The 24,922-nt window shown below is 39.1% G+C and overlaps 1 protein-coding gene and 1 pseudogene across 2 annotated transcripts in view; both read right to left on the bottom strand.

The window, feature by feature from the left end:
• The window catches only part of LOC117524075 (inactive dipeptidyl peptidase 10-like), a 643,233-nt gene that overhangs the window by 54,799 nt on the left and 563,512 nt on the right, over positions 1 to 24,922 (bottom strand). For both annotated transcript variants that reach the window (XM_034185800.1, XM_034185801.1), the window contains exons 8-9: positions 14,218 to 14,338; positions 6,862 to 7,016 (exon numbers count right to left, since the gene is read on the bottom strand). In XM_034185800.1, coding sequence (XP_034041691.1) covers positions 6,862 to 7,016; positions 14,218 to 14,338 — 276 coding nt within the window. The remainder of the gene's footprint in view (positions 1 to 6,861; positions 7,017 to 14,217; positions 14,339 to 24,922) is intronic.
• LOC117525446 lies at positions 3,718 to 3,836 on the bottom strand (annotated as a pseudogene).

Here is a 24,922-nt window from a genome sequence, read left to right as displayed (position 1 = left end):
TCAGATTCAGGTCTGGGCTCTGGCTGGGCCACTCAAGGACATTCAAAGAGTTGTCCTGAAGCCACTCCTTAGATATCTTGGCTGTGTTCTTATGATCATTGTCATGCTGAAAGATGAACCGCCACCCCAATCTGAGGTCAAGAGCACTCTGGAGCAGGTTTTCAGCCAGGATGTCTCTGTAAATTGTTGCATTCATCGTTCCCTCAATCCTGACTAGTCTCCCAGTTCCTGTTGCTGAAAAACATCCCCACAGTATGATGCTGCCACCACCATGCTTCACTGAAGGGATGGTGCCTGGTTTTCTCCAAACATGATGCCTGGCATTCACAGCAAAGAGTTCAATGTTTGTCTCATCAAACCAGAGAATTTTGTTTCTCATGGTCTGAGAGTCCTTCAGGTGCCTTTGGGAAAACTCCATATGGGCTGCCATGTGCCTTTTACTAAGGAGTGGCTTCCATTTGTCCACTCAACCATACAGGCCTGATTGGTGGATTGCTGCAGAAATGGTTGTCCTTCTGGAAGGTTCTCCTCTCTCCACAGAGGAATGCTGGAGCTCTGACAGTCACCTCCCTAACTTTGGCCCTTCTGTCCCAGTCTTTCAGTTTAGACAGGTGACCAGCTCTAGGAAGATTCCTGGTGGATCTGAACATGATCCATTTACAGATGATAGAGGCTACTGTGCTCATTGGGACCTTCAAGCAGCAGAAATGTTTCTGTACCCTTCCCCAGATTTGTGCCTTGAGACAATCCTGTCTCAGAGGTCTAGAGACAATTCCTTTGACTTCATGCTTGGCTTGTGCTCTGACATGCACTGTCAACTGTGGGACCTTCTTTTATGTAGACAGGTGTGTACCTTTCCAAATCATGTCCAATCAACTGAATTTATGCAGGTGGACTTCAGTTAAGCTGTAGAAACATCTCAAGGATGATCAGTGGAAACTATGGTTGGGAAGACTAATGAAAATCATTAGTTGGGTACCATTAGTCATCGACTAGTCAACTAGCCAGGTACCATTTGACACAATGAAATAAGCCAAATTTGAATCTTCATGATGACACTCAAATGTCACATTGATTTTAACAAATAAAAGCACAAAATCACAAATACAAAAACAGCATTGGCATACCTGCATTCATTTACTAGGCATAGACTACCTGTTTGAGCCGACTAATTCACCTTTCAAGGTTCACACACTTTCTTCAGTGAGTGAAGGGAGTGGCGGCAACTCCAGCAGCTTTATTCTTTTAAGGGTTAAATGAAGTTAATAAATGGCTTTCGACTAGTTGACTAATAAAAAAAAATACTTGAATAGTTGGAGCTTAGCTAGTCATAGTCGACTATTACGACCAGTCGTCGCATCCCCAGTGGAAACAGGATGCACCTGAACTCAGTTTTGAGCTTCGTGGCAAAGGTTACGTGTGATTTCTTATTTTTAATAAATTCGCAAAAATCTCAAAAAACTTTTTTACATTGTCATTCTTGAGTATTGCATGTAGAATTTTGAGGAAAAAAAAGAACTTTGGAATAAGGCTGTAACATAACAAAATGTGGAAAAAGTGACACACTGTGAATACTTTCTGGATGCACGGTAGAACTGAATAATTCATGAAGTGGAAGCTTTTAAAAAGCATTTAATGAATCCTATAAAATAGACATACAGTAATACCATTGTGTCTCTGCTGAAAGTGTGTGGTCTAGTTGAAACAATTAGACACAAAAATTACTGTTGACTTGATACAGTGGAAATACATTTTAGTCCTGATTTATGAAGACAGTAGTACGTACAGTAAATGAGTAATTTGGGCATGTTAAAGACCATAAGTGCAAAATTAAATTAAATCAGCCACTTAAGTTGAGCTACTGGACACAGGTGTGAGGCACATCTATATCCAAGGAAGACAATTCACGACTTGAATAGCAGTATATTTTATTGATTTATCTAGTGCTGTCTATATTATATTTATTATCATCATTTCTCCTGTGTTTGTCTAATCTGTTTTTAAACTGACTACACTCTGTGTTTTTTCTCAATGTAAATGAAAATTTACTCTCATCCAGATGTGACCTTTCAAATAATTTCTTGCTTATGTTGTTTTCTTTTAAAGGTGATCAGGAGTACTTTCACTTGCATTATGCACCTTGCATCTTTATATCTGTTGTCATGAACTCTGACAAATGACTGAACACAATGCAAATAATACAAATAAAAATAAAATAAATACACATTTATTCTTAAAGAAACAGGCATAGAATGAAGTTAAATATACCTGACATTTACAGCAATTTTTTTTTGTATTTATTTACTTATTTTTATTCTTTGTTCCTTCTGTGTTAGAACAGCATTGTGAAACAGCAGTGTCTTGAGCACAGTTAGTTGATGCCAATGTTTCAAAATCACAAAATCCAGCACTTGTTTAATTTCCTTTAGACCCTGATAAATTGTGTGGAGTGTGCAAACCTTATCTATCTGCATGTTTCTTCCCATAGTTTTGTGCTCTTTGGTGGACAATCCCCAAATTGCATATTTATAAAGGCAAACATGCTAAATTGAGAATATGTGGTATTTGCACATTTGGCAAATGCAATCCTAAAATCACTGTGCAGATTTATTTGTGAGTGCAATGGTCTTTAGTAAATTGAACCCTTTATGTTTTCGGCTTGCATTATTACAGACAATGCTATTAAGAATGGCACGTGCATTCTGCTGTGGGATGTAACCTTGTTTCTGACATTATTACACTGCAAGAGACTGATTGTGTCCTTGGTTAAATTATTTCCAAAGCTAAGATTTTGGCAAAAGATCTTTCATGGTGCATCACTGTAGGCATCGTGGTGGTTAGCGGTGTTCTCTCATAGCAACAAGGTTGTGGGTTCTTACCCACATGTAGCATTTCTATATGGAATTTGCATGTTTTCTCTAAGTTTGTGTGGGTTGTCTGGCTTCCTCCCACAGACCAAAAACTTAAGCTTTTGGTGACAATAAAACTGACAGTAGGTGAGAATGAGGGGTTGTCTGTCTGTATGCATAAATCCTGTGATAGAGTGGTGTTCTGGCCCTGACATAACCCATGCACCTATAACTGCTTATCGCCCTTGTAATAAGAAGCCATATGGAAGAGTGCTATATTTCCTCCTCTTGTAGCAATGGCATGTCCTCCCTCTGACCTGCATAAGATATTGGGCCTGGTTTCCTAAAGGTTTGCATGTATAAAAACAAGTGCAAATGCTCTACAACCCTTAAACAAATGTGCACCCTGATCTACTAGCATTGCACACTAACGACTGAGTCTTTCAAATGCACAAAATATGACAAATTGTCCATTTAATACATTTGCTCTAACGAATGTGCAATTTGGGGTGTGTCTACCTGAGTATGCAAAACACTGGGAGGACAACATGGAAATAGGTTCATTTAACACACATGAGTTATCAAGCCCAAAATAATTTTCAGGGTCTAATAAGAGCATGTGCAAGTTTGCACAAATGTAAGTAACATGCTATCTGTGTCTGTCCAATGCCATGCACAAGGAGCAACACAGCAGCCGAGTACTGTGGACAGCTCCACCTATGACATACTGTTTTTGTTGCATGCCTTTCAGCTGCCCCTGGTTATTCGGGGTTGAACCAGTGGAGCCAGCACAGATCTGCAATGGGATTTTGCACAGATTTTACACTGGATGCCTCTTCTGAAGCAATTCCAGTTTTACACAGGGAAACACATGCAGCCCCTGGTCTTCTGAAGAGGTCTCCCATCCAAGCACTAAGCAGGGCCCACTCTGCTTAGCTTCTGAGATCTGACGGGATCAGGCCCAAACACAGTAGACTGGCTGCTTCTGCCTACAGATTAAATGTGCATAAATCTTTTATGTAGCGACTGTCAACAAAAATCAGATTTATGTGCATATCTGATTTGAATTTGATGCCGTGTTGCAAGTCTGAACAGTCAAAGGCTGCATTAAATCTGTTTTGCACCCTAATTTGTAGGTGGCATTTTTCTACAACCCCTGGCAAACATTATGGAATCACCGGCCTCAGAGGATGTTCATTCAGTTGTTTAATTTTGTAGAAAAAAAGCAGATCACAGACATGACACAAAACTAAAGTCATTTCAAATGGCAACTTTCTGGCTTTAAGAAACACTATAATAAATCAAGAAAAAAAGATTGTGGCAGTCAGTAATGGTTACTTTTTTAGACCAAGCAGAGGAAAAAAATATGGAATCACTCAATTCTGAGGAAAAAATTATGGAATCACCCTGTAAATTTTCATCCCCAAAACTAACACCTGCATCATATCAGATCTGCTCGTTAGTCTGCATCTAAAAAGGAGTGAACACACCTTGGAGAGCTGTTGCACCAAGTGGACTGACATGAATCATGGCTCCAACACGAGAGATGTCAATTGAAACAAAGGAGAGGATTATCAAACTCTTAAAAGAGAGTAAATCATCACGCAATGTTGCAAAAGAAGTTGGTTGTTCACAGTCAGCTGTGTCTAAACTCTGGACCAAATACAAACAACATGGGAAGGTTGTTAAAGGCAAACATACTGGTAGACCAAGGAAGACAAAGCATCAAGACAGAAAACTTAAAGCAATATGTCTCAAAAATCGAAAAATGTACAACAAAACAAATGAGGAACGAATGGGAGGAAACTGGAGTCAACGTCTGTGACCGAACTGTAAGAAACCGCCTAAAGGAAATGGGATTTACATACAGAAAAGCTAAACGAAAGGCATCATTAACACCTAAACAGAAAAAAACAAGGTTACAATGGGCTAAGGAAAAGCAATTGTGGACTGTGGATGACTGGATGAAAGTCATATTCAGTGATGAATCTCGAATCTGCATTGGGCAAGGTGATGATGCTGGAACTTTTGTTTGGTACCTTTCCAATGAGATTTATAAAGATGACTGCCTGAAGAGAACATGAAAAATTCCACAGTCATTGATGATATGGGGCTGCATGTCAGGTAAAGGCACTGGGGAGATGGCTGTCATTACATCATCAATAAATGCACAAGTTGATATTTTGGACAATTGAAAGGATGTTTGGGGATGATGAAATCATTTTTCAAGATGATAATGCATCTTGCCATAGAGCAAAAACTGCAAAAACATTCCTTGCAAAAAGACACATAGGGTCAATGTCATGGCGTAGGGTCAATGTCAATGAGCAGATCTGATTTGATGCAGGTGTTAATTTGGGGGATGAAAATTTACAGGGTGATTCCATAATTTTTTCCTCAGAATTGAGTGATTCCATATTTTTTTTCCTCTGCTTGGTCTAAAAAAGTAACCGTTACTGACTGCCACAATCTTTTTTCTTGATTTCTTATAGTGTTTCTTAAAGCCAGAAAGTTGCCATTTGAAATGACTTTAGTTTTGTGTCATGTCTGTGATCTGCTTTTTTTCTACAAAATTAAACAACTGAACGAACATCCTCCGAGGCCGGTGATTCCATAATTTTTGCCAGGGGTTGTATCATTCTGTATGTACTATATTCTTTAGGCAGTACTTTTCAACTAAATTGTCAGTATTGATTGTTGTGATGTGTGTTGTGATTTGCTAAATACACAGCAGCAGGGAGAACTGGGTTCTCTGCAACTTATACAGTGGATGGCATCAGTGTTAAATATTGGTGCATTTCCTGTTTAACCTTCTGATGGACACTGACTGACAACAAAACCTGATATGTGCTGTTTATCTTCCAGCTTTCTGCTTTCAAGATGCATTTGACCTGTCAGTCTCTACTTCATATGTACACCTTCTATTCAGTTAAACCAGTGGTGATAAGACAGATATGCCACCACACGAGAAAAGGGCTGGAAATTTACTGTCTGAATGTCTCAAACACAGCTGTAGTCTTCAGAATTGAGGTTGAAAACCAGGTAGCACTGGGTGTTTGTATCAAAAAAAAAAAAAAAAAAAAAGAGAATAGCAATCATTCTTGAAGATTTTAAGAACACACAAAATAATGATAAGGCCTATTAGAGAAAAAAAATGTTTGTTTCCAGTAACATTAAAAGTAAAAATAGGGTGGGTTGGCACCGGTTTTTGTTGTTTTGTTTTTTTCATTTTTTGATCAAGTGCATTGATGCAAATGTATTTCCATTGATTTCTTGATTCCCGTTTGGAATTTGTCCTGTGTGGATTAAGATTGGTTGGAGCAACCCTTATTAAACTTACATAAGTAAATTCAGTTCTAGCAAAGCCAACTATACATCCAGGTCACGCCCGTCTTCACCATCTCGCAATATCCTTCAACGGGGTGAACTTGCATCACTTGAGGTCATGTTGGATTCTTGGTTCAACCACATTACAAACAATAATATTCTCCAGAAAAAGTTGGTTCTAATTTGACCTCTTGGATACAAATAAAAAACAAAAACAAACAAAAAATAGAAAACACAAATACATAACAGGTCTTGATTTATAAAAATTGTCTTGTGCCAGCTGCATTGTAACTTAGCCTTGCCAAAATAAATAAAAAGTCCAGACACCGTGGTAAAGCATGTCCACACAGTAGGTGGCCATGGCAGGTGTAGCCCGCAGGATGTCAGTACGACCCTGCTTCAGGAGCAGCACAACGAAAAACTTGCCACTGTTTTAACCAAAGTTAACAACACAAACACAGTGTAATAAATGTCTGCAGATAATAGGGTCGGATGAGTTACCAGAAATACTTTATTATTTAATTTTTTTATTTTAGGTTGCAAAATAGTAGAGTAAGTAATATTTGCATCTGATTTAAATTTTTAAAAGGACAAATCACAGTAGATGATTTTTTTTTTTTTTTTGTAAATGCACTGACAATAGCACATTATGTGATATTCTGTATTTCTTCAAGCATTTGGTTACCTTTGGGTAAGGGTACTGCTTCCCTCTGGGATACGTCATGCCGGTGAAACGAGGCAAAACCATGTTGGGGACATGAGTGTCATTAAGGACAAGGAAGGCCAACCTCTCTCCATCAGGTGACCACCAGTGTGCCACATGGGTCTGAAGGATCTCCTCTGTTTAGAAACACAACAGGTTAAAGCTGGTGAAATCATTCCTTCTTGGACTGGTGTTGGAAAACAAATTGAGCAATCGAAAAGGCAACTTCTCTGTTCTTTCTGCTGTGCTAATATCAGAACCACTCTGTTGCCAGTCTTCAAGGAAGAAAATGAACAAGTAAAATTCCTATCAAACCTGCTTGATATTTAATACTTGCTGCAAAGGAGGTGATCTAGTTCACTGACCTCTTCATTAGGTGAAGAGTTCAACTGTTCAACATAGAAAATATCTAATCAGACAATCATATGACAGAAAATCAATGCATCCAGGCATGAAGACATGGTCAAGATGATTTGCTAAAATTCTGCAGTGCATCAGGAAAGTATTTGCAGCACTTCATTTTCCACATTTTATTATATTTCAGCCTTATTCCAAAATGAATGAAAGTCATTTTTTCCCACAAAATTCTACACACAATACCCCATAATGACAATGTGGGAAAAAACTAAGAAATCACATGTACATAAGTATTAACAGCCTTTGTCATGAAGATTGAGCTCAAAATTGAGCTCAGGTGCATCCTGTTTCCACTGATCATCCTTGAGATGTTTCTACAGCTTAATTGGAGTCCTTCCTGGGGTAAATTCAGTTGATTGGACATGATTTTGAAAGAAACACACATAAAAGGTCCTACAGTTGACAGTGGCATATCAGAGCACAAACCAAGCAAAGGAATTATCTGTAGAACTCCAACAAAGTATTATCTTGGGGCACAAATCTGGAGAAGGATACAGAAACAATTAAGATAAGATAAACTTTACTGATCCCAAAGGAAATCATTTTGCCACAGGCTTAAAATGGTAGTGGTGACTAATATCATTGGTGCTTGCGCCCCCTGGTGGTTAGTCTCCACACAAGTACAAATTGCTGCATGTATTTACAGATCTAACGCAGCAGAACTGTAGCAAAAGTCACGTGTAAGAACACATCCAATCGAGTGGCCCATTTTTCACAGACACACGGTTACACACACATGGATTTTATTTTATTTTTTTACACATTTGTGGATCAAAATACACATTTGCAAATACTTTTGATGCAATAATGACCCATAGTCTGGATCCACCAGGACTCTTCCTAGAGCTGGCCACCCGTCTAAACTGAGTGATTGGGGGAGAAGGACCTTAGTCAGGGAGGTGACCAAGAACCACTCTGTCAGAGCTCCAGTATTCCTCTGTGTAGAGAGGAGAACCTTCCAGAAGGACAACCATATCTGCAGCAATCCACCAATCAGGCCTGTATGGCAGAGTGGCCAGATGGAACCCACTCCTTAGTAAAAGGCACATGACAGCCCACCTGGAGTTTGCCAAAAGGCACCTTGAAGCACTCTCAGACCATAAGAAACAAAATTCTCCTGATGAGTAAAAGACTAAACTCTTTGGCTTGAATGTCAGGTGGCATATTTTGAGGAAACCAGGCACCACCCCTACAGTGAAGCATGGTGGTGATCGCATCATACTGTGGGGATGTTTTCAGTGGCAGGAACTGGAAGACTAGTCAGGATTGAGGGAAAGATGAATGCAGCAATGTACAGAGACATCCTGGATGAAAACCTGCTCCAGAGCACTCTTGACCTCGACTGGGGCGACGGTTCATCTTTCAACAGGACAATGACCCTAAACACACAGCCAAGATATCAAAGGAGTGGCTTCAGGACAACTCCGTGAATGTCCTTGAGTGGCCCAGCCAGAGCCCAGATCTGAATCCGATTGAACATCTCTGGAGAGATCTGAAAATGGCTGTGCACCTACGCTCCCCATCCAACCTGATGAAGCTTGAGTCCTGCCGCAAACTTGAGGCTCTAATTGCTGCTAAAGGTGCATCAACAAAGGGTGTGTATACTTATGTACATGTGATTTCATAGATTTTGTTTATTTTTCATTTAAATAATGAATTTAAACATGGAAATTTATAAAAACAAACAAAAAAATTTTCATGTTGTCATTATGGGGTGTTGTGAGTAGAATTTTCTGGGAAAAAATTACACCATTTTGGAATAAGGCTGTAACATAACAAAAATGTGTAAAAAGTGAAGTGCTGTGAATACTTTCTGGACTCACTGTATATGATATGAGGAGTTTAAGGATTTTTGAAGGCAGAATTGGGCTCAATCCAATGCAACCAAGGTGTACCTACCAAAGTGGCCAGTGTGTTGTATGCTAGTATTGTTCATAGTTGTGGAAAATTACAAAAGCAATCACTGAACAGGTTGCATTTAGTAACAGAATTTTTAAAATTAGAATTTATTATTTTAGAAAATGTCAGTGCCCTCGATCAATCACACAAAGGTGTAGTTTTTAGTGTTTTTGGCAACAGTGGCAGGGCAAACGATCTCTGCAAGCAAAGTGACAATCAGACCAGGAGTAAAAACTGCATTTGCGTCGTGGGCTGAGGTTAACACTGCGTCACAGTCTTCACTGGTGCTGTGTGTCATTCACAGTTATTACTGTGTGCCAACTGCTGAGGTGTGAAGAGAGCAATTAAACTATACAAATAATCCGAGACTCAGAGGGATCTTCTTAAAGTGTAGACGTGCTGTAAAGTAGATTATTTTGTCAATAATCCATTTTTGCACCCAAGAAACAATAAGCAAGAACCTCATTATCTCATAAAACTAAATGACAATAATACAAAAGCCCATGTAGCAGAAGATGAGCAGGTCTTTGTCCATAATAATGTAACACGGTGGCTTTCTGAGTACAGAGAGAGAGAGAGAGAGAGAGAGAGAGAGAGAGAGAGTGAGAGAGAGAGATGCAGGAGGGTTAATCGCTCCATTAGCAAGCATATTATGTGTAACATTACTTTAGGGGTGATGTGAAAATCTTCACAAAAATATTTCAAACCGCAACAAAAAAGAATTAAAATGGAAAAATTCTGAAAACCTTAAAATAATTGGCTCTTGGATTATTGAATGATCACTGCATTTTCCAAAATGTCTTAGCATCTGGTGAGGATCCTGGTCATCTCCTTAGGGAAGTCTTCCAGGTGTGTCCAGCTGGGAGGATGCCCTGGGGAAGACTCAGGACATGCTGGAGGGATTATATTTCCCCGCTGCCTTCTGAATGCCTTGGGGTCCCCCAGGAAGAGTTAGAGGACTTGCTTGAAGATAAGGAAGTATGGAATGAGCTGCTTGGTCAAAGATCCAGATAAGTGGAAAAAAATGAATGAATGAATGAATTAATACATTGCCACTGTGTAGATTTCTAGTGAATATACAACATCACAAACACTGCGTTCAGGGCCTCACCACGACAGATTTGAAGTGGTTTAAGCACCAATGAAGGCAACGGGTCTTGAACAGTCATCTTAATCTAGAACATAGGTGTCAAACTGATTCCAGAAAGGGCCAAGAGGGTGCAGGTTTTCTTTGTAACCACCAACTCCAGCAGGTGATTTCACTGATGAACATCACTTTGAGCAGATGGGAAGAGTTCATCAGTGAAATCAGCTGCTGGAGTTGGTGGTTACAAAGAAAACCTGCACCCTGTTGGCCCTTTCTGGAATCAGTTTGACACCTATGGTCTAGAATATGAAATAAACCCATGATGGAAACCTGACTCATCATCTGTAAGTAGAGTAACATGGAACATAAATCAATCAACATGAACCAGATCTAAAAACAAAAAACAAATACTTTTAGAGTCAAACACCATTTACTGCTAGGTTTTTGTACTTTACAAATACATTTAAAAATTCAACAGATTAAGAAATATAATGCAATACTAAAATACCCTTGGTCTTATGAGTATTGTGTTTTCTTATAATTTGCAGTTGTTTAATTATTAAGATCCTACTGTCTTACGTACAATTTATACATGTTCAATAACAATGCAGAACCCCCCCTCCCTCCCTCTATCTATCTATCTATCTATCTATCTATCTATCTATCTATCTATCTATCTATCTATCTATCTATCTATCTATCTATCTATCTATCTATCTATCTATCTATAGGTTAAAATAGATGTGCTATCAGGTTACAAAAACAACATTTTCAGTTTTCTAAGTTTTTATTTGTCGCTAGCTTTTACATAATATATGAACACCCGCTAAATGTCTTCTAAATCACTTCAGACGGATGGACGGGTGGACGAACGCAAAGCCTTTGCAATACCCGATAGCCGTATTTGATGGCCTCGGGTAAAAATCAGCAATGCAACCACTGAGGCTGCCTCTCAAAATCTCAATTTTTAAATATACTATATGTATACCCTTCTTTTCTCTGAGCAAAGCTCCTAAATGTATGTGTGGTTTTTACATGAAACACACTGGATAACATGCACAAAAATAACTTTGCCCATTCAGCAGGGTGATGCTATCTGTAGTAAAGAACAACCATGAATTTTTAATCACTTTTATCAGGTAGTATTCATAAAAATGGTGGCAAAGCAGCTTCTAAACATTTCATAATCTGACATCTAGTTCCTATTTATCACTGGATTTCTTTAATAAGCTTTCCAAGGACTGCTCCAGGTCACAGGTCAAAATAATACCACAAAAATAAACTTTATTATTGTAGCACTTTTCAAATGAAAGTGCAGGTTAAAACACTTTTCACAAGAAAGTACAGCCATAGCTCAATCGATAGTGTGAGCTATCCTTTAGATCATGGCCAGCTACTCCTGTGTTTGTTAAAGTGTCATTCAGCAAGTCACTCAAGTCCAAGCTGCTCCAGGTGTAGGAGAGCACCTTGCTTGGGGGATCAACTGTAAATCACTTTGAATAAAATTACTAAGCATTATTACTGAGCACTTGAACAAAACAGAAGAGCGGTAAAACATCAAATGTAATGTGTACCACATCCTTACTCATCAACTAACGCTCCCTCCCCATATACACACACACAAGCACAAATAACCCGTTTTATGCACACACAGCCAAATGTAATCCTAAAAAAATGTTCAACTTTTAAATATGAGCATTTTAGTGACTGACCTCAAGTAATATGAACTGAAGTGAAACTTATTTCAAAGTACAAGAAAGATCAATTATGCTGAAAGACATGTCATTAGACCTGGGTACTATTTGACATAAAGGGAGAAGACACCACTGAGTAGCCTAACAGCTCTGATTATAGACAGTGAGGGTGTCTGTGATCTATTTAAAAGCCAGAGCATTTACTATTTTAAAAACAACATAATTTCTTGAATAACACTGTTAAACAGCTTCACACTCTGTGTGTGTGTGTGTGTGTGTGTGTGTGTGTGTGTGTGTGTGTGTGTGTGTGTGTGTGTGTGTGTGTGTGTGTGTGTGTGTGTGTGTGTGTGTGTGTGTGTGTGTGTGTGTGTGCGTGCGTGCGAGTAATGCAATTTACCAAACTACATCTGTAATGTTTATGGCCAACTTGCATACAATAAGAAAGCTCAGTATAAATGACAGTGATGGGAGTGGCCACTTAATAATCAGTTCTGAAGCACTGCATCACTCCATGAAAACAGGAGAAAATAAAAGTGCTATGATTAATAGAATGGACTTCTCTTTGTGGCCTCTAACTTCTGTGTGCTATGTGTTGACTTCACTTTTTTCCTGTTATTTGGGTTGTGCGTGGAGGTGCTTCATCCGGAGGTGCACGCTCAGTGTGCAAAAGCAGGTGGTGCAAATACCTCTCATACAAACACAATACAAATGTTTCCCACCCCATCAACTTTGGAATATTTTTAATCTGCATGTGCTGGTGCATGGTTCACAGAGTGCTCTGCTTGAGTGAATGCACAGTGGTGAGGTGCTGAGATGAAAATTATCACATTATTTCACAGCCATTATGTTTCAACAGACTGCTATAGAAATTCTGTTAAAACGCAACTCAAACATGAGTGTAAAAATTGCTGCCACTGACACAGTGATTGTCTTCAAAATGCATCTTTCAGAGCCTCCATACTTGAGATAAATGGTGGAAAACTACTTTTCCAGACAATATTACTGACCTCTCTGTTCACACGGGATTAATATAACCTGGAATAATTTCTATAAATTGTTTTACAGAAGCCAAAATGCTTCAAAAGCTTTACAACAGAGTGAACATATCTAAGATGGCACATTCGGAGTTGATAAAAATGATGAAATCTGATAATAATTACTTTACCCCTACCTCCCCATATAACAAATCCGAATAGGACAAAAGACAATAAAACATTTTAGGGACATCCATTATCTGATACAACCAACCAATCCAATAAGGTCATAACTTGGGATGACTGATCAACAATTTGAGAAAGATGTAAAAATGTATATCATAAACATAAGAATGACTTCACTTTTTTCCTGTTATTTGGGTTGTGCGTGGAGGTGCTTCATCCGGAGGTGCACGCTCAGTGTGCAAAAGCAGGTGGTGCAAATACCTCTCATACAAACAGAGTGCTCTGCTTGAGTGAATGCACAGTGGTGAGGTGCTGAGATGAAAATTATCACATTATTTCACAGCCATTATGTTTCAACAGACTGCTATAGAAATTCTGTTAAAACGCAACTCAAACATGAGTGTAAAAATTGCTGCCACTGACACAGTGATTGTCTTCAAAATGCATCTTTCAGAGCCTCCATACTTGAGATAAATGGTGGAAAACTACTTTTCCAGACAATATTACTGACCTCTCTGTTCACACGGGATTAATATAACCTGGAATAATTTCTATAAATTGTTTTACAGAAGCCAAAATGCTTCAAAAGCTTTACAACAGAGTGAACATATCTAAGATGGCACATTCGGAGTTGATAAAAATGATGAAATCTGATAATAATTACTTTACCCCTACCTCCCCATATAACAAATCCGAATAGGACAAAAGACAATAAAACATTTTAGGGACATCCATTATCTGATACAACCAACCAATCCAATAAGGTCATAACTTGGGATGACTGATCAACAATTTGAGAAAGATGTAAAAATGTATATCATAAACATAAGAATGAGTGACAACATTTCTTTCAATACTGAAAGTTAAAGGATCTATAGAATAAAGAGGAAAGCTGTAAGAATTTCATCTTGTCAAACTCCTGCCACTGTTTATGCTTGAAAAGATTTCAAACACACAACTGAAGCATGGACAGTTCTATCATTTTCTAAAAGGCAAATGCCTTTGAACACAGTCTGATAAATTGAAATACAGTCAGTCATGCTCTGAGATTGAACAAGAACATTCGAGAAAGAGTTACTACCTTCATAGAGCCAGTCAGCAATTCCATTGAAGATGACTCCTTCTTTTCCCGACGAAGTTAATCTCAGGGAGTTACTTTTGACATCAGACTGATATGTAGATGTTGTTTTCAATATGTAGATCTGGAAAGACAAAGGACACCAAAATGTATCATTACAAAGGACACCAAAATGTATCAAAGTTAAATGTTTCATGTAATGTCCGCATGAAATGATTGAGTTGGCCCACGGTTGCTTTCTTTGAACAGGAAAACAATTAAATGGCATTCAAAAAATATTGTTACACATGCAGTTGGTGCCGAGTCTGAAAAGAACTCCTCCGAGGAATGATGGCATTGATCCACCATCTGAGTTTCATACGGGTGTATCTACTGCACATTTACTAGGGGAACTATGACCATTACCTTTGCACCCCCCCCCCCCCCCCCCCCAGGACTAAACCAATCCAACTTTTTAGGTTCCTTAGATGACCCCAAAACACAATCAGGATGTTCCCAAAAATAAAACCTGGCCTCAAGCCACTTAGCCATAATGGCGTCCAAAATGGTCGCCAAAATGTGTTTTTTTTTTTTTTTCACTAAAACACCTTTAAACAAAATATAAACAACTTAAATATCACAGAGATTCAATGGGAAGACCATTGCAGGTCACAGCAAACTCATTTGTGCCTAAATTCATTTATGGGTTTAAGACTCAAAATGGCATCCAAAATGGCCACCAATACACCCTTATAATTAAAATACATATTAGGGAGTTGTTTTTATGTTGTTTAAAGGTGTTTTAGTGAGAAAAACCCTATTTTGGACGCCATCTTGGATAACTGGCTTGAGGCCAGTTTTTATTTTTGGGAACATCCTGATTGTGTTTTGGGGTCATCTCAGGAACCTAAAAAAGTTTATTTGGTTTAGTCCATGGGGGGGGGGGGTTGCAAAGGTAGTGGTTGTAGCTCCCCTAGTAGTCTGTCTATTGGATGATGTATTCTTCTACTTGAAATTGCTACTTTTACAATGTTGCATTATGTTGTCCTTAATCCACAGACGGTAGCCACCAGGCTCTGTTGCGATAATGACATAAAGCATGGAGACAACTTACTATAGCTTAGGGAGATGCTAACGTGCATGTCCCAGGAACACCCATCAAGCAACAAAGCCAGCTGCTTGTCATCGTCATTTGTAGCTAATGTGATCTTTGGGTAAGTGTGGCGGAGCTCAACAAGTACTGGAGTGACCGAGCCAGATGAAGCAAAGTACTTTTTTGCAGCCTCTTTTGATTTTCACAAACTGCTTGATTCAGATGACTGGGCTGCTCTCTCAGAGATCCTCAGAACTTATGAGATTTCCAGGATGTTGCTGGGAATCTCACAAGTAGCCAGCAGATACAAACACTGTAAAAATTATCATAGTGGTTTTATCTGAATACACAAGTACAATTGCTTCCAACATGAGTAAACACCACTTATTACATAGCCTGTGCACCCTCTGATGACTTTCATTTTGACAATGTATGACTTCATACTAAAACGTCTGTGTGACTTCATTGTAACTCATTCATACCAATCAATTACATATATTTTGCTGATCAACATGTGCTTTCAGTCAGTCTAGGATTCTTGGTTGTTGAGATACACAAAAAAGGTGTTTTTAGAACCATGTTTTTCTTGATCTTGGAGTTTGCCCAAACTCGTTGAAAATCTAATCACCTCTAGATATCTATCCAATCTTACCACCAAGTTTGATTCATCCAGGGTTTCTAGAATATGTTTTCCTTGACCTTAACCTTCGACCAAACTACCCATAAAACTAATCACCTCTAGATATCCTTCCAAGTAATATTCCCACCAACTTTGAAGAAAATGCATCCAGCTGTTTTTGAGTTATTGTGTACACAGGCACAGACCCGACAGTGAAAACAATACCCTGCTACCGCTGCCTCACTGACACATAGGTTAATAACTTTTGTTTTATCACAAAATGTTAAGTTACAAATGATCATGAATTAAACCACTTTCATAACTTAAACTTGTTGAAACAAAACATTCTGAAGCTGAGTTGACTCATGCTTGTAAGGCAGTGACTGCAGTTCTGTTTTTAAGTAGAATCACCTTGATCATTTTTTTCCAGTGCAGGTACTGTGAGTACAGAGAAGAGCCGGCCGGGGTCAGAACACATTTTATCACTAAAGAAAAAAAAAAACACAGAAGCTGCAGGTTTCCACAACCCAATCCAACATCCAATCCATGCTAACAGTGAACAGTCTGGGAGCCTGAAGACATCCCTGAGGCACGCCAGTAATAACTGGGATAAACTCAGACAGTCTGTCCTACAAATAAATAGTGTATGTATGTGCATCACACAGGTAAAGCTGGTTATTATTATTATTATGGCACACTTTTGGCTTATGAAATCTGTTGTTTTTGGTCAAGTCAGTGAGGGTGTGTAATCAGCTTATTTGCTCCACCATGAACAATGTTTTCTGCAAAAACTGCCAAACCAAACCTTGTGCTTTCTTACTATGCAACACCCAAATCAAAGCAAATCCCAAATTCCAACATTTTTTTATGTCTGTTTGTCAGTTTCTGCGACAATATTCATGAAATCATTGTTTTTTTATTTTTGTCTGACAGGTGATTTGTGGCACAATCACAGTTCATCTAAATCTGCCTTTCAATGAAACAGAGTCCTTCTTTAATAAACCAGCTCTCTGACCGAATGTAATCATTTATTAAAAAAATTAAAAAAAAATCATTTTTAAGGAGCCTCTCCCTGCACCGACGCAACCTCACAGGCAGCAGAGCTTGTTGTGGTTGAGCTGGAAGGCGTCAAGCTCCAATGTAATCAGCCCAGGAAGCACGCATGTGCTAAAAGGCTCAGAGAAAAAGCTTCTATGCCAGTCCTACACAGTCCCCGCTTCAAAACCAACATCTGCATCCTCTCTCATATCTGCTAATGTTCATTAGAGCAACCGTGTTTGAGAATAACCAGCTGCAGCTTTAATCTTTTTTTTTTCCCAGAAAACAGGGAGCTTTCCAGGTTTTTTTTAATAGTCCAGTGGATATGTAGAAGAATCGTTCACTCCCGGATAGAAGCATGAAATTTGGCACAAATGTAGCTAATTATGTCCTCTCATATAACAGCAAGACCCACCTCAGATCTTGCATGGTTCTTGCGTTATTCAAGATGGCGTCCAAGATGGCCACCAAAAATCTGTTTTTGGCAAATAACTCAAAACTATGACTAGTTAGAGCAAAATATTGTATTACTATTGTATGGAAATATGGCTATTCTGCACATTTTGAGCCTAATTACAAGCTGGTAGCATGAATAGTTTTAAAGATACAATTTTTTTAATCAATTAACAGTAGCGGATCTTTGTATATTCAATGTAACACTAATAGCTGGGTGATTTTGTATACAAACTTTATTAAAAATTATATCTGTAAACAGACAATAAACACAATCACACATACATTTCCATATTATACAAAATATTTTTTCAAGTTTGTGACAATGTGTTCAGACATTTGATCAATTAATAGTAAGTATCAACTTCATACAAAATGCATTGTTACCTAACTTATGTATGGCCTAAATCCAGCAGTCACCATTAAAAATATAGGCTGCACAGGATTCAACATCTACAACTGTTAAAACAATTAAATAATATTATTATGAATGCAATCAATAAAGTTTAGGCATTTAATAAGTACTAAGGATCCACTTACCCCTATACTGCAACAATCTGTTCTATTCAGATCACACAGAGCCTTGTCAGACTCACTAATGGAATGACTATGCACTGTCCCTGTAGGCCAGCACATACCTCCAGGCCTCCACACTGCTGCCCACTACCAAGGTGTGTAGTCAGCAGTCACATGTGCACACACTTGCCCAACACTCAGAATGACTGGTAACAATGCATTGGGCTATGTCTAATTGTCTATGTACTGTCTAGCTAGCTGGTGGTGATGGTTAGATTCTGGACTTTTGGTGGTAGTTGTCCGTAGATGTATATGTGAAGGAAAGCTGAATATGGCTTCAAACTGTGCAAGAGAAAGTTCAACTTATAAACTTGACTGGACAAAGTGTGTGATATGCCAGGTTGACATAGATGAAAAACTAATATGTCCAGCAAACAGTACCAGAAGCTCATTTGGCTCAGTTTATACTACTTTTGCAAACAATCTGAACAAATTCAAAGAGATAGGTGAATTCCCTATAAATGTAGATTTACGCCTATTAGATGAAGGACAAGGGATTGAAGACACACTAAAGTCTAAGAAAGCTGTTTGGCATAAGTCTTGCTATGGCAAAGTTAGCAACATGAAACTTGAGAGAGCCATAAAGAGAAAAAGCACTGAAACTATTGTAAGCCGGGTCAAAACTTGAGCTAAGATTGCTCTCAATACATCCTGTGATAGCTGTCTTTTTTGTGAAAAGAATGAAGGAACATTGCATAAGGCAAGGACAATGGAAATTGATGAAAAGGTCAACCAGTGTGCACAAGAAATTAATGACACTAAGCTCCTTGCCAAGTTAGCTGGATCAAATCAAATCAATTTTTTTATATAGCGCCAAATCACAACAAACAGTTGCCCCAAGGCGCTTTATATTGTAAGTCAAAGCCATACAATAATTACGGAAAAACCCCAACGGTCAAAACGACCCCCTGTGAGCAAGCACTTGGCGACAGTGGGAAGGAAAAACTCCCTTTTAACAGGAAGAAACCTCCAGCAGAACCAGGCTCAGGGAGGGGCAGTCTTCTGCAGGTACTGGTTGGGGCTGAGGGAGAGAACCAGGAAAAAGACATGCTGTGGAGGGGAGCAGAGATCAATCACTAATGATTAAATGCAGAGTGGTGCATACAGAGCAAAAAGAGAAAGAAACACTCAGTGCATCATGGGAACCCCCCAGCAGTCTAAGTCTATAGCAGCATAACTAAGGGATGGTTCAAGGTCACCTGATCCAGCCCTAACTATAAGCTTTAGCAAAAAGGAAAGTTTTAAACCTAATCTTAAAAGTAGAGAGGGTGTCTGTCTCCCTAATCTGAATTGGGAGCTGGTTCCACAGGAGAGGAGCCTGAAAGCTGAAGGCTCTACCTCCCATTCTACTCTTACAAACCTTAGGAACTACAAGTAAGCCTGCAGTCTGAGAGCGAAGCGCTCTATTGGTGTGATATGGTACTATGAGGTCCCTAAGATAAGATGGGACCTGATTATTCAAAACCTTATAAGTAAGAAGAAGAATTTTAAATTCTATTCTAGAATTAACAGGAAGCCAATGAAGAGAGGCCAATATGGGTGAGATATGCTCTCTCCTTCTAGTCCCTGTCAGTACTCTAGCTGCAGCATTTTGAATGAATTGAAGGCTTTTCAGGGATCTTTTAGGACAACCTGATAATAATGAATTACAATAGTCCAGCCTAGAGGAAATAAATGCAATAATTAGTTTTTCAGCATCACTCTGAGACAAGACCTTTCTAATTTTAGAGATATTGCGTAAATGCAAAAAAGCTGTCTTACATATTTGTTTAATATGTGCTTTGAATGACATATCCTGATCAAAAATGACTCCAAGATTTCTCACAGTATTACTAGAGGTCAGGGTAATGCCATCCAGAGTAAGGATCTGGTTAGACACCATGTTTCTAAGATTTGTGGGGCCAAGTACAATAACTTCAGTTTTATCTGAGTTTAAAAGCAGGAAATTAGAGGTCATCCATGTCCTTATGTCTGTAAGACAATCCTGCAGTTTAGCTAATTGGTGTGTGTCCTCTGGCTTCATGGATAGATAAAGCTGGGTATCATCTGCGTAACAATGAAAATTTAAGCAATGCCGTCTAATAATACTGCCTAAGGGAAGCATGTATAAAGTGAATAAAATTGGTCCTAGCACAGAACCTTGTGGAACTCCATAATTAACCTTAGACTGTGAAGAAGATTCCCCATTTACATGAACAAATTGTAAACTATTAGATAAATATGATTCAAACCACCGCAGCGCAGTGCCTTTAATACCTATGGCATGCTCTAATCTCTGTAATACAATTTTATGGTCAACAGTATCAAAAGCAGCACTGAGGTCTAACAGAACAAGCACAGAGATGAGTCCACTGTCTGAGGCCATAAGAAGATCATTTGTAACCTTCACTAATGCTGATTCTGTACTATGATGAATTCTAAACCCTGACTGAAACTCTTCAAATAGACCATTCCTCTGCAGATGGTCAGTTAGCTGTTTTACAACTACCCTTTCAAGAATTTTTGAGCAAAAAGGAAGGTTGGAGATTGGCCTATAATTAGCTAAGATAGCTGGGTCAAGTGATGGCGTTTTAAGTAAAGGTTTAATTACTGCCACCTTAAAAGCCTGTGGTACATAGCCAACTAATAAAGACATATTGATCATATTTAAGATCGAAGCATTAATTAATGGTAGGGCTTCCTTGAGCAGCCTGGTAGGAATGGGGTCTAATAGACATGTTGATGGGGTGGAGGAAGTAACTAACGGAAATAACTCAGACAGAACAATCGGAGAGAAAGAGTCTAACCAAATACCGGCATCACTGAAAGCAGCCAAAGAGAACGATATGTCATTGGGATGGTTATGAGTAATTTTTTCTCTAATAGTTAAAATTGTATTAGCAAAGAAAGTCATGAAGTCATTACTAGTTAAAGTTAAAGGAATACTCGGCTCAATAGAGCTCTGACTCTTTGTCAGCCTGGCTACAGTGCTGAAAAGAAACCTGGGGTTGTTCTTATTTTCTTCAATTAGTGATGAGTAGTAAGATGTCCTAGCTTTATGGAGGGCTTTTTTTTTATAGAGCAACAGACTCTTTTTCCAGGCTAAGTGAAGATCTTCTAAATTAGTGAGATGCCATTTCCTCTCCAACTTATGGGTTATCTGCTTTAAGCTGCGGGTTTGTGAGTTATACCACGGAGTCAGGCACTTCTGATTTAAGGCTCTCTTTTTCAGAGGAGCTACAGCATCCAAAGTTGTCCTCAATGAGGATATAAAACTATTGACGAGATAATCTATCTCACTCACAGAGTTTAGGTAGCTACTCTGCCCTGTGTTGGTATATGGCATTGGAGAACATAAAGAAGGAATCATATCCTTAAACCTAGTTACAGCGCTTTCTGAAAGACTTCTACTGTAATGAACTTATTCCCCACTGCTGGGTAGTCCATTAAAGTAAATGTTATTAAGAAATGATCAGACAGAAGGGGGTTTTCAGGGAATACGGTTAAGTCTTCAATTTCCATACCATAAGTCAGAACAAGATCTAAGGTATGATTAAAGTGGTGGGTGGACTCATTTACATTTTGAGCAAAGCCAATCGAGTCTAACAATAGATTAAATGCAGCGTTTAGGCTGTCATTCTCAGCATCTGTGTGGATGTTAAAATCGCCCACTATAATTATCTGAGCTAAGCACTAAGTCAGACAAAAGGTCAGAAAATTCACAGAGAAACTCAACTGTTTCCTTGAGTTTGAGTACGTGCTAATTCTACTGGCTTGCCTCTACTGGTGGTTGGCTCTCACTGCGGTATTGTATCACTTCCTGTTCCGGAGCACAACGGTGTTTTGCTGTATCTGTTAGCTGTTTAATCTGCGCAGTTAGCTTGATCTAGATAACGATTTGTTTCACAGTGTAATCTTCACGTGCCTTAACTAAAGCACTCCGTCTGCTGAATCACCTGTAAATTATTTACACACTATTCACTTTGTGTGTTTTTAGGAATCCGCTAGCTTAGCGCAGCTACTAGCTCTTAGCCGGTTTAGCATGGTGGCTTCTCCTGTCTCTCCCGCACTTTTCTGCTCTGGGTGTGAAATGTTTAGTTATTCCTCGGCCTCCTTTAGCAGTAATGGTACTTGTAATAAGTGTAGCTTATTCGTAGCTTTGGAGGCCAGGCTGGGCGAATTGGAGACTCGGCTCCGCACCGTGGAAAATTCTACAGCTAGCCAGGCCCCTGTAGTCGGTGCGGACCAAGATAGCTTAGCCGCTGTTAGTTCCCTTCCAGCAGATCCCGAGCAGCCGGGAAAGCAGCTCGACTGGGTGACTGTGAGGAGGAAGTGTAGGCCTAAACAGAAGCCCCGTGTACACCGCCAACCCGTTCACATTTCTAACCGTTTTTCCCCACTCTGCGACACACCCGCCGAGGATCAAACTCTGGTTATTGGTGACTCTGTTTTGAGAAATGTGAAGTTAGCGACACCAGCAACCATAGTCAATTGTCTTCCGGGGGCCAGAGCAGACGACATTGAAGGAAATTTGAAACTGCTGGCTAAGGCTAAGCGTAAATTTGGTAAGATTGTAATTCACGTCGGCAGTAATGACACCCGGTTACGCCAATCGGAGGTCACTAAAATTAACATTGAATTGGTGTGTAACTTTGCAAAAACAATGTCGGACTCTGTAGTTTTCTCTGGGCCCCTCCCCAATCGGACCGGGAGTGACATGTTTAGCCGCATGTTCTCCTTGAATTGCTGGCTGTCTGAGTGGTGTCCAAAAAATGAGGTGGGCTTCATAGATAATTGGCAAAGCTTCTGGGGAAAACCTGGTCTTGTTAGGAGAGACGGCATCCATCCCACTTTGGATGGAGCAGCTCTCATTTCTAGAAATCTGGCCAATTTTCTTAAATCCTCCAAACCATGACTATCCAGGGTTGGGACCAGGAAGCAGAGTTGTAGTCTTACACTCCTCTCTGCAGCTTCTCTCCCCCTGCCATCCCCTCATTACCCCATCCCGTAGAGATGGTGCCTGCTCCCAGACCACCAATAACCAGCAAAAATCTATTTAAGCATAAAAATTCAAAAAGAAAAAATAATATAGCACCTTCAACTGCACCACAGACTAAAACAGTTAAATGTGGTCTATTAAACATTAGGTCTCTCTCTTCTAAGTCCCTGTTAGTAAATGATATAATAATTGATCAACATATTGATTATTCTGCCTTACAGAAACCTGGTTACAGCAGGATGAATATGTTAGTTTAAATGAGTCAACACCCCCGAGTCACACTAACTGCCAGAACGCTCGTAGCACGGGCCGAGGTGGAGGATTAGCAGCAATCTTCCATTCCATCTTATTAATTAATCCAAAACCCAGACAGAGCTTTAATTCATTTGAATGCTTGACTCTTAGTCTTGTCCATCCAAATTGGAAGTCCCAAAAACCAGTTTTATTTGTTATTATCTATCGTCCACCTGGTCGTTACTGTGAGTTTCTCTGTATATTTTCAGACCTTTTGTCTGACTCAGTGCTTAGCTCAGATAAGATAATTATAGTGGGCGATTTTAACATCCACACAGATGCTGAGAATGACAGCCTCAACACTGCATTTAATCTATTATTAGACTCAATTGGCTTTGCTCAAAATGTAAATGAGTCCACCCACCATTCTGTCTGATCATTTCTTAATAACATTTCCATTTACTCTGATGGACTACCCAGCAGTGGGGAATAAGTTTCATTACAGTAGAAGTCTTTCAGAAAGCGCTGTAACTACGTTTAAGGATATGATTCCTTCTTTATGTTCTCGAATGCCATATACCAACACAGTGCAGACTAGTTACCTAAACTCTGTGAGTGAGATAGAGTATCTCGTCAATAGTTTTACATCCTCATTGAAGACAACTTTGGATGCTGTAGCTCCTCTGAAAAAGAGAGCCTTAAATCAGAAGTGCCTGACTCCGTGGTATAACTCACAAACTCGCAGCTTAAAGCAGATAACCCCTAAGTTGGAGAGGAAATGGCATCTCACTAATTTAGAAGATCTTCACTTAGCCTGGAAAAAGAGTCTGTTGCTCTATAAAAAAGCCCTCCGTAAAGCTAGGACGTCTTACTACTCATCACTAATTGAAGAAAATAAAAACAACCCCAGGTTTCTTTTCAGCACTGTAGCCAGGCTGACAAAGAGTCAGAGCTCTATTGAGCTGAGTATTCCTTTAACTTTAACTAGTAATGACTTCATGACTTTCTTTGCAAATAAAATTCTAACTATTAGAGAAAAAATTACTCATAACCATCCCAAAGACATATCGTTATCTTTGGCTGCTTTCAGTGATGCCGGTATTTGGTTAGACTCTTTCTCTCCGATTGTTCTGTCTGAAATATTTTCATTAGTTGCTTCCTCGAAACCATCAACATGTCTATTAGACCCCATTCCTACCAGGCTGCTCAAGGAAGCCCTACCATTAATTAATGCTTCGATCTTAAATATGATCAATCTATCTTTATTAGTTGGCTATGTACCACAGGCTTTTAAGGTGGCAGTAATTAAACCATTACTTAAAAAGCCATCACTTGACCCAGCTATCTTAGCTAATTATAGGCCAATCTCCAACCTTCCTTTTCTCTCAAAAAATTCTTGAAAGGGTAGTTGTAAAACAGCTAACTGATCATCTGCAGAGGAATGGTCTATTTGAAGAGTTTCAGTCAGGTTTTAGAATTCATCATAGTTCAGAAACAGCATTAGTGAAGGTTACAAATGATCTTCTTATGGCCTCAGACAGTGGACTCATCTCTGTGCTTGTTCTGTTAGACCTCAGTGCTGCTTTTGATACTGTTGACCATAAAATTTTATTACAGAGATTAGAGCATGCCATAGGTACTAAAGGCACTGCACTGCAGTGGTTTGAATAATATTTATCTAATAGATTACAATTTGTTCATGTAAATGGGGAATCTTCTTCACAGACTAAGGTTAATT

Source organism: Thalassophryne amazonica, chromosome 14, assembly GCF_902500255.1.
Source record: "Thalassophryne amazonica chromosome 14, fThaAma1.1, whole genome shotgun sequence".
Lineage (NCBI taxonomy): Eukaryota > Metazoa > Chordata > Actinopteri > Batrachoidiformes > Batrachoididae > Thalassophryne > Thalassophryne amazonica.
Note: the sequence above shows the minus strand (reverse complement) of the source record. Positions and strands in the feature narration are given on the sequence as shown.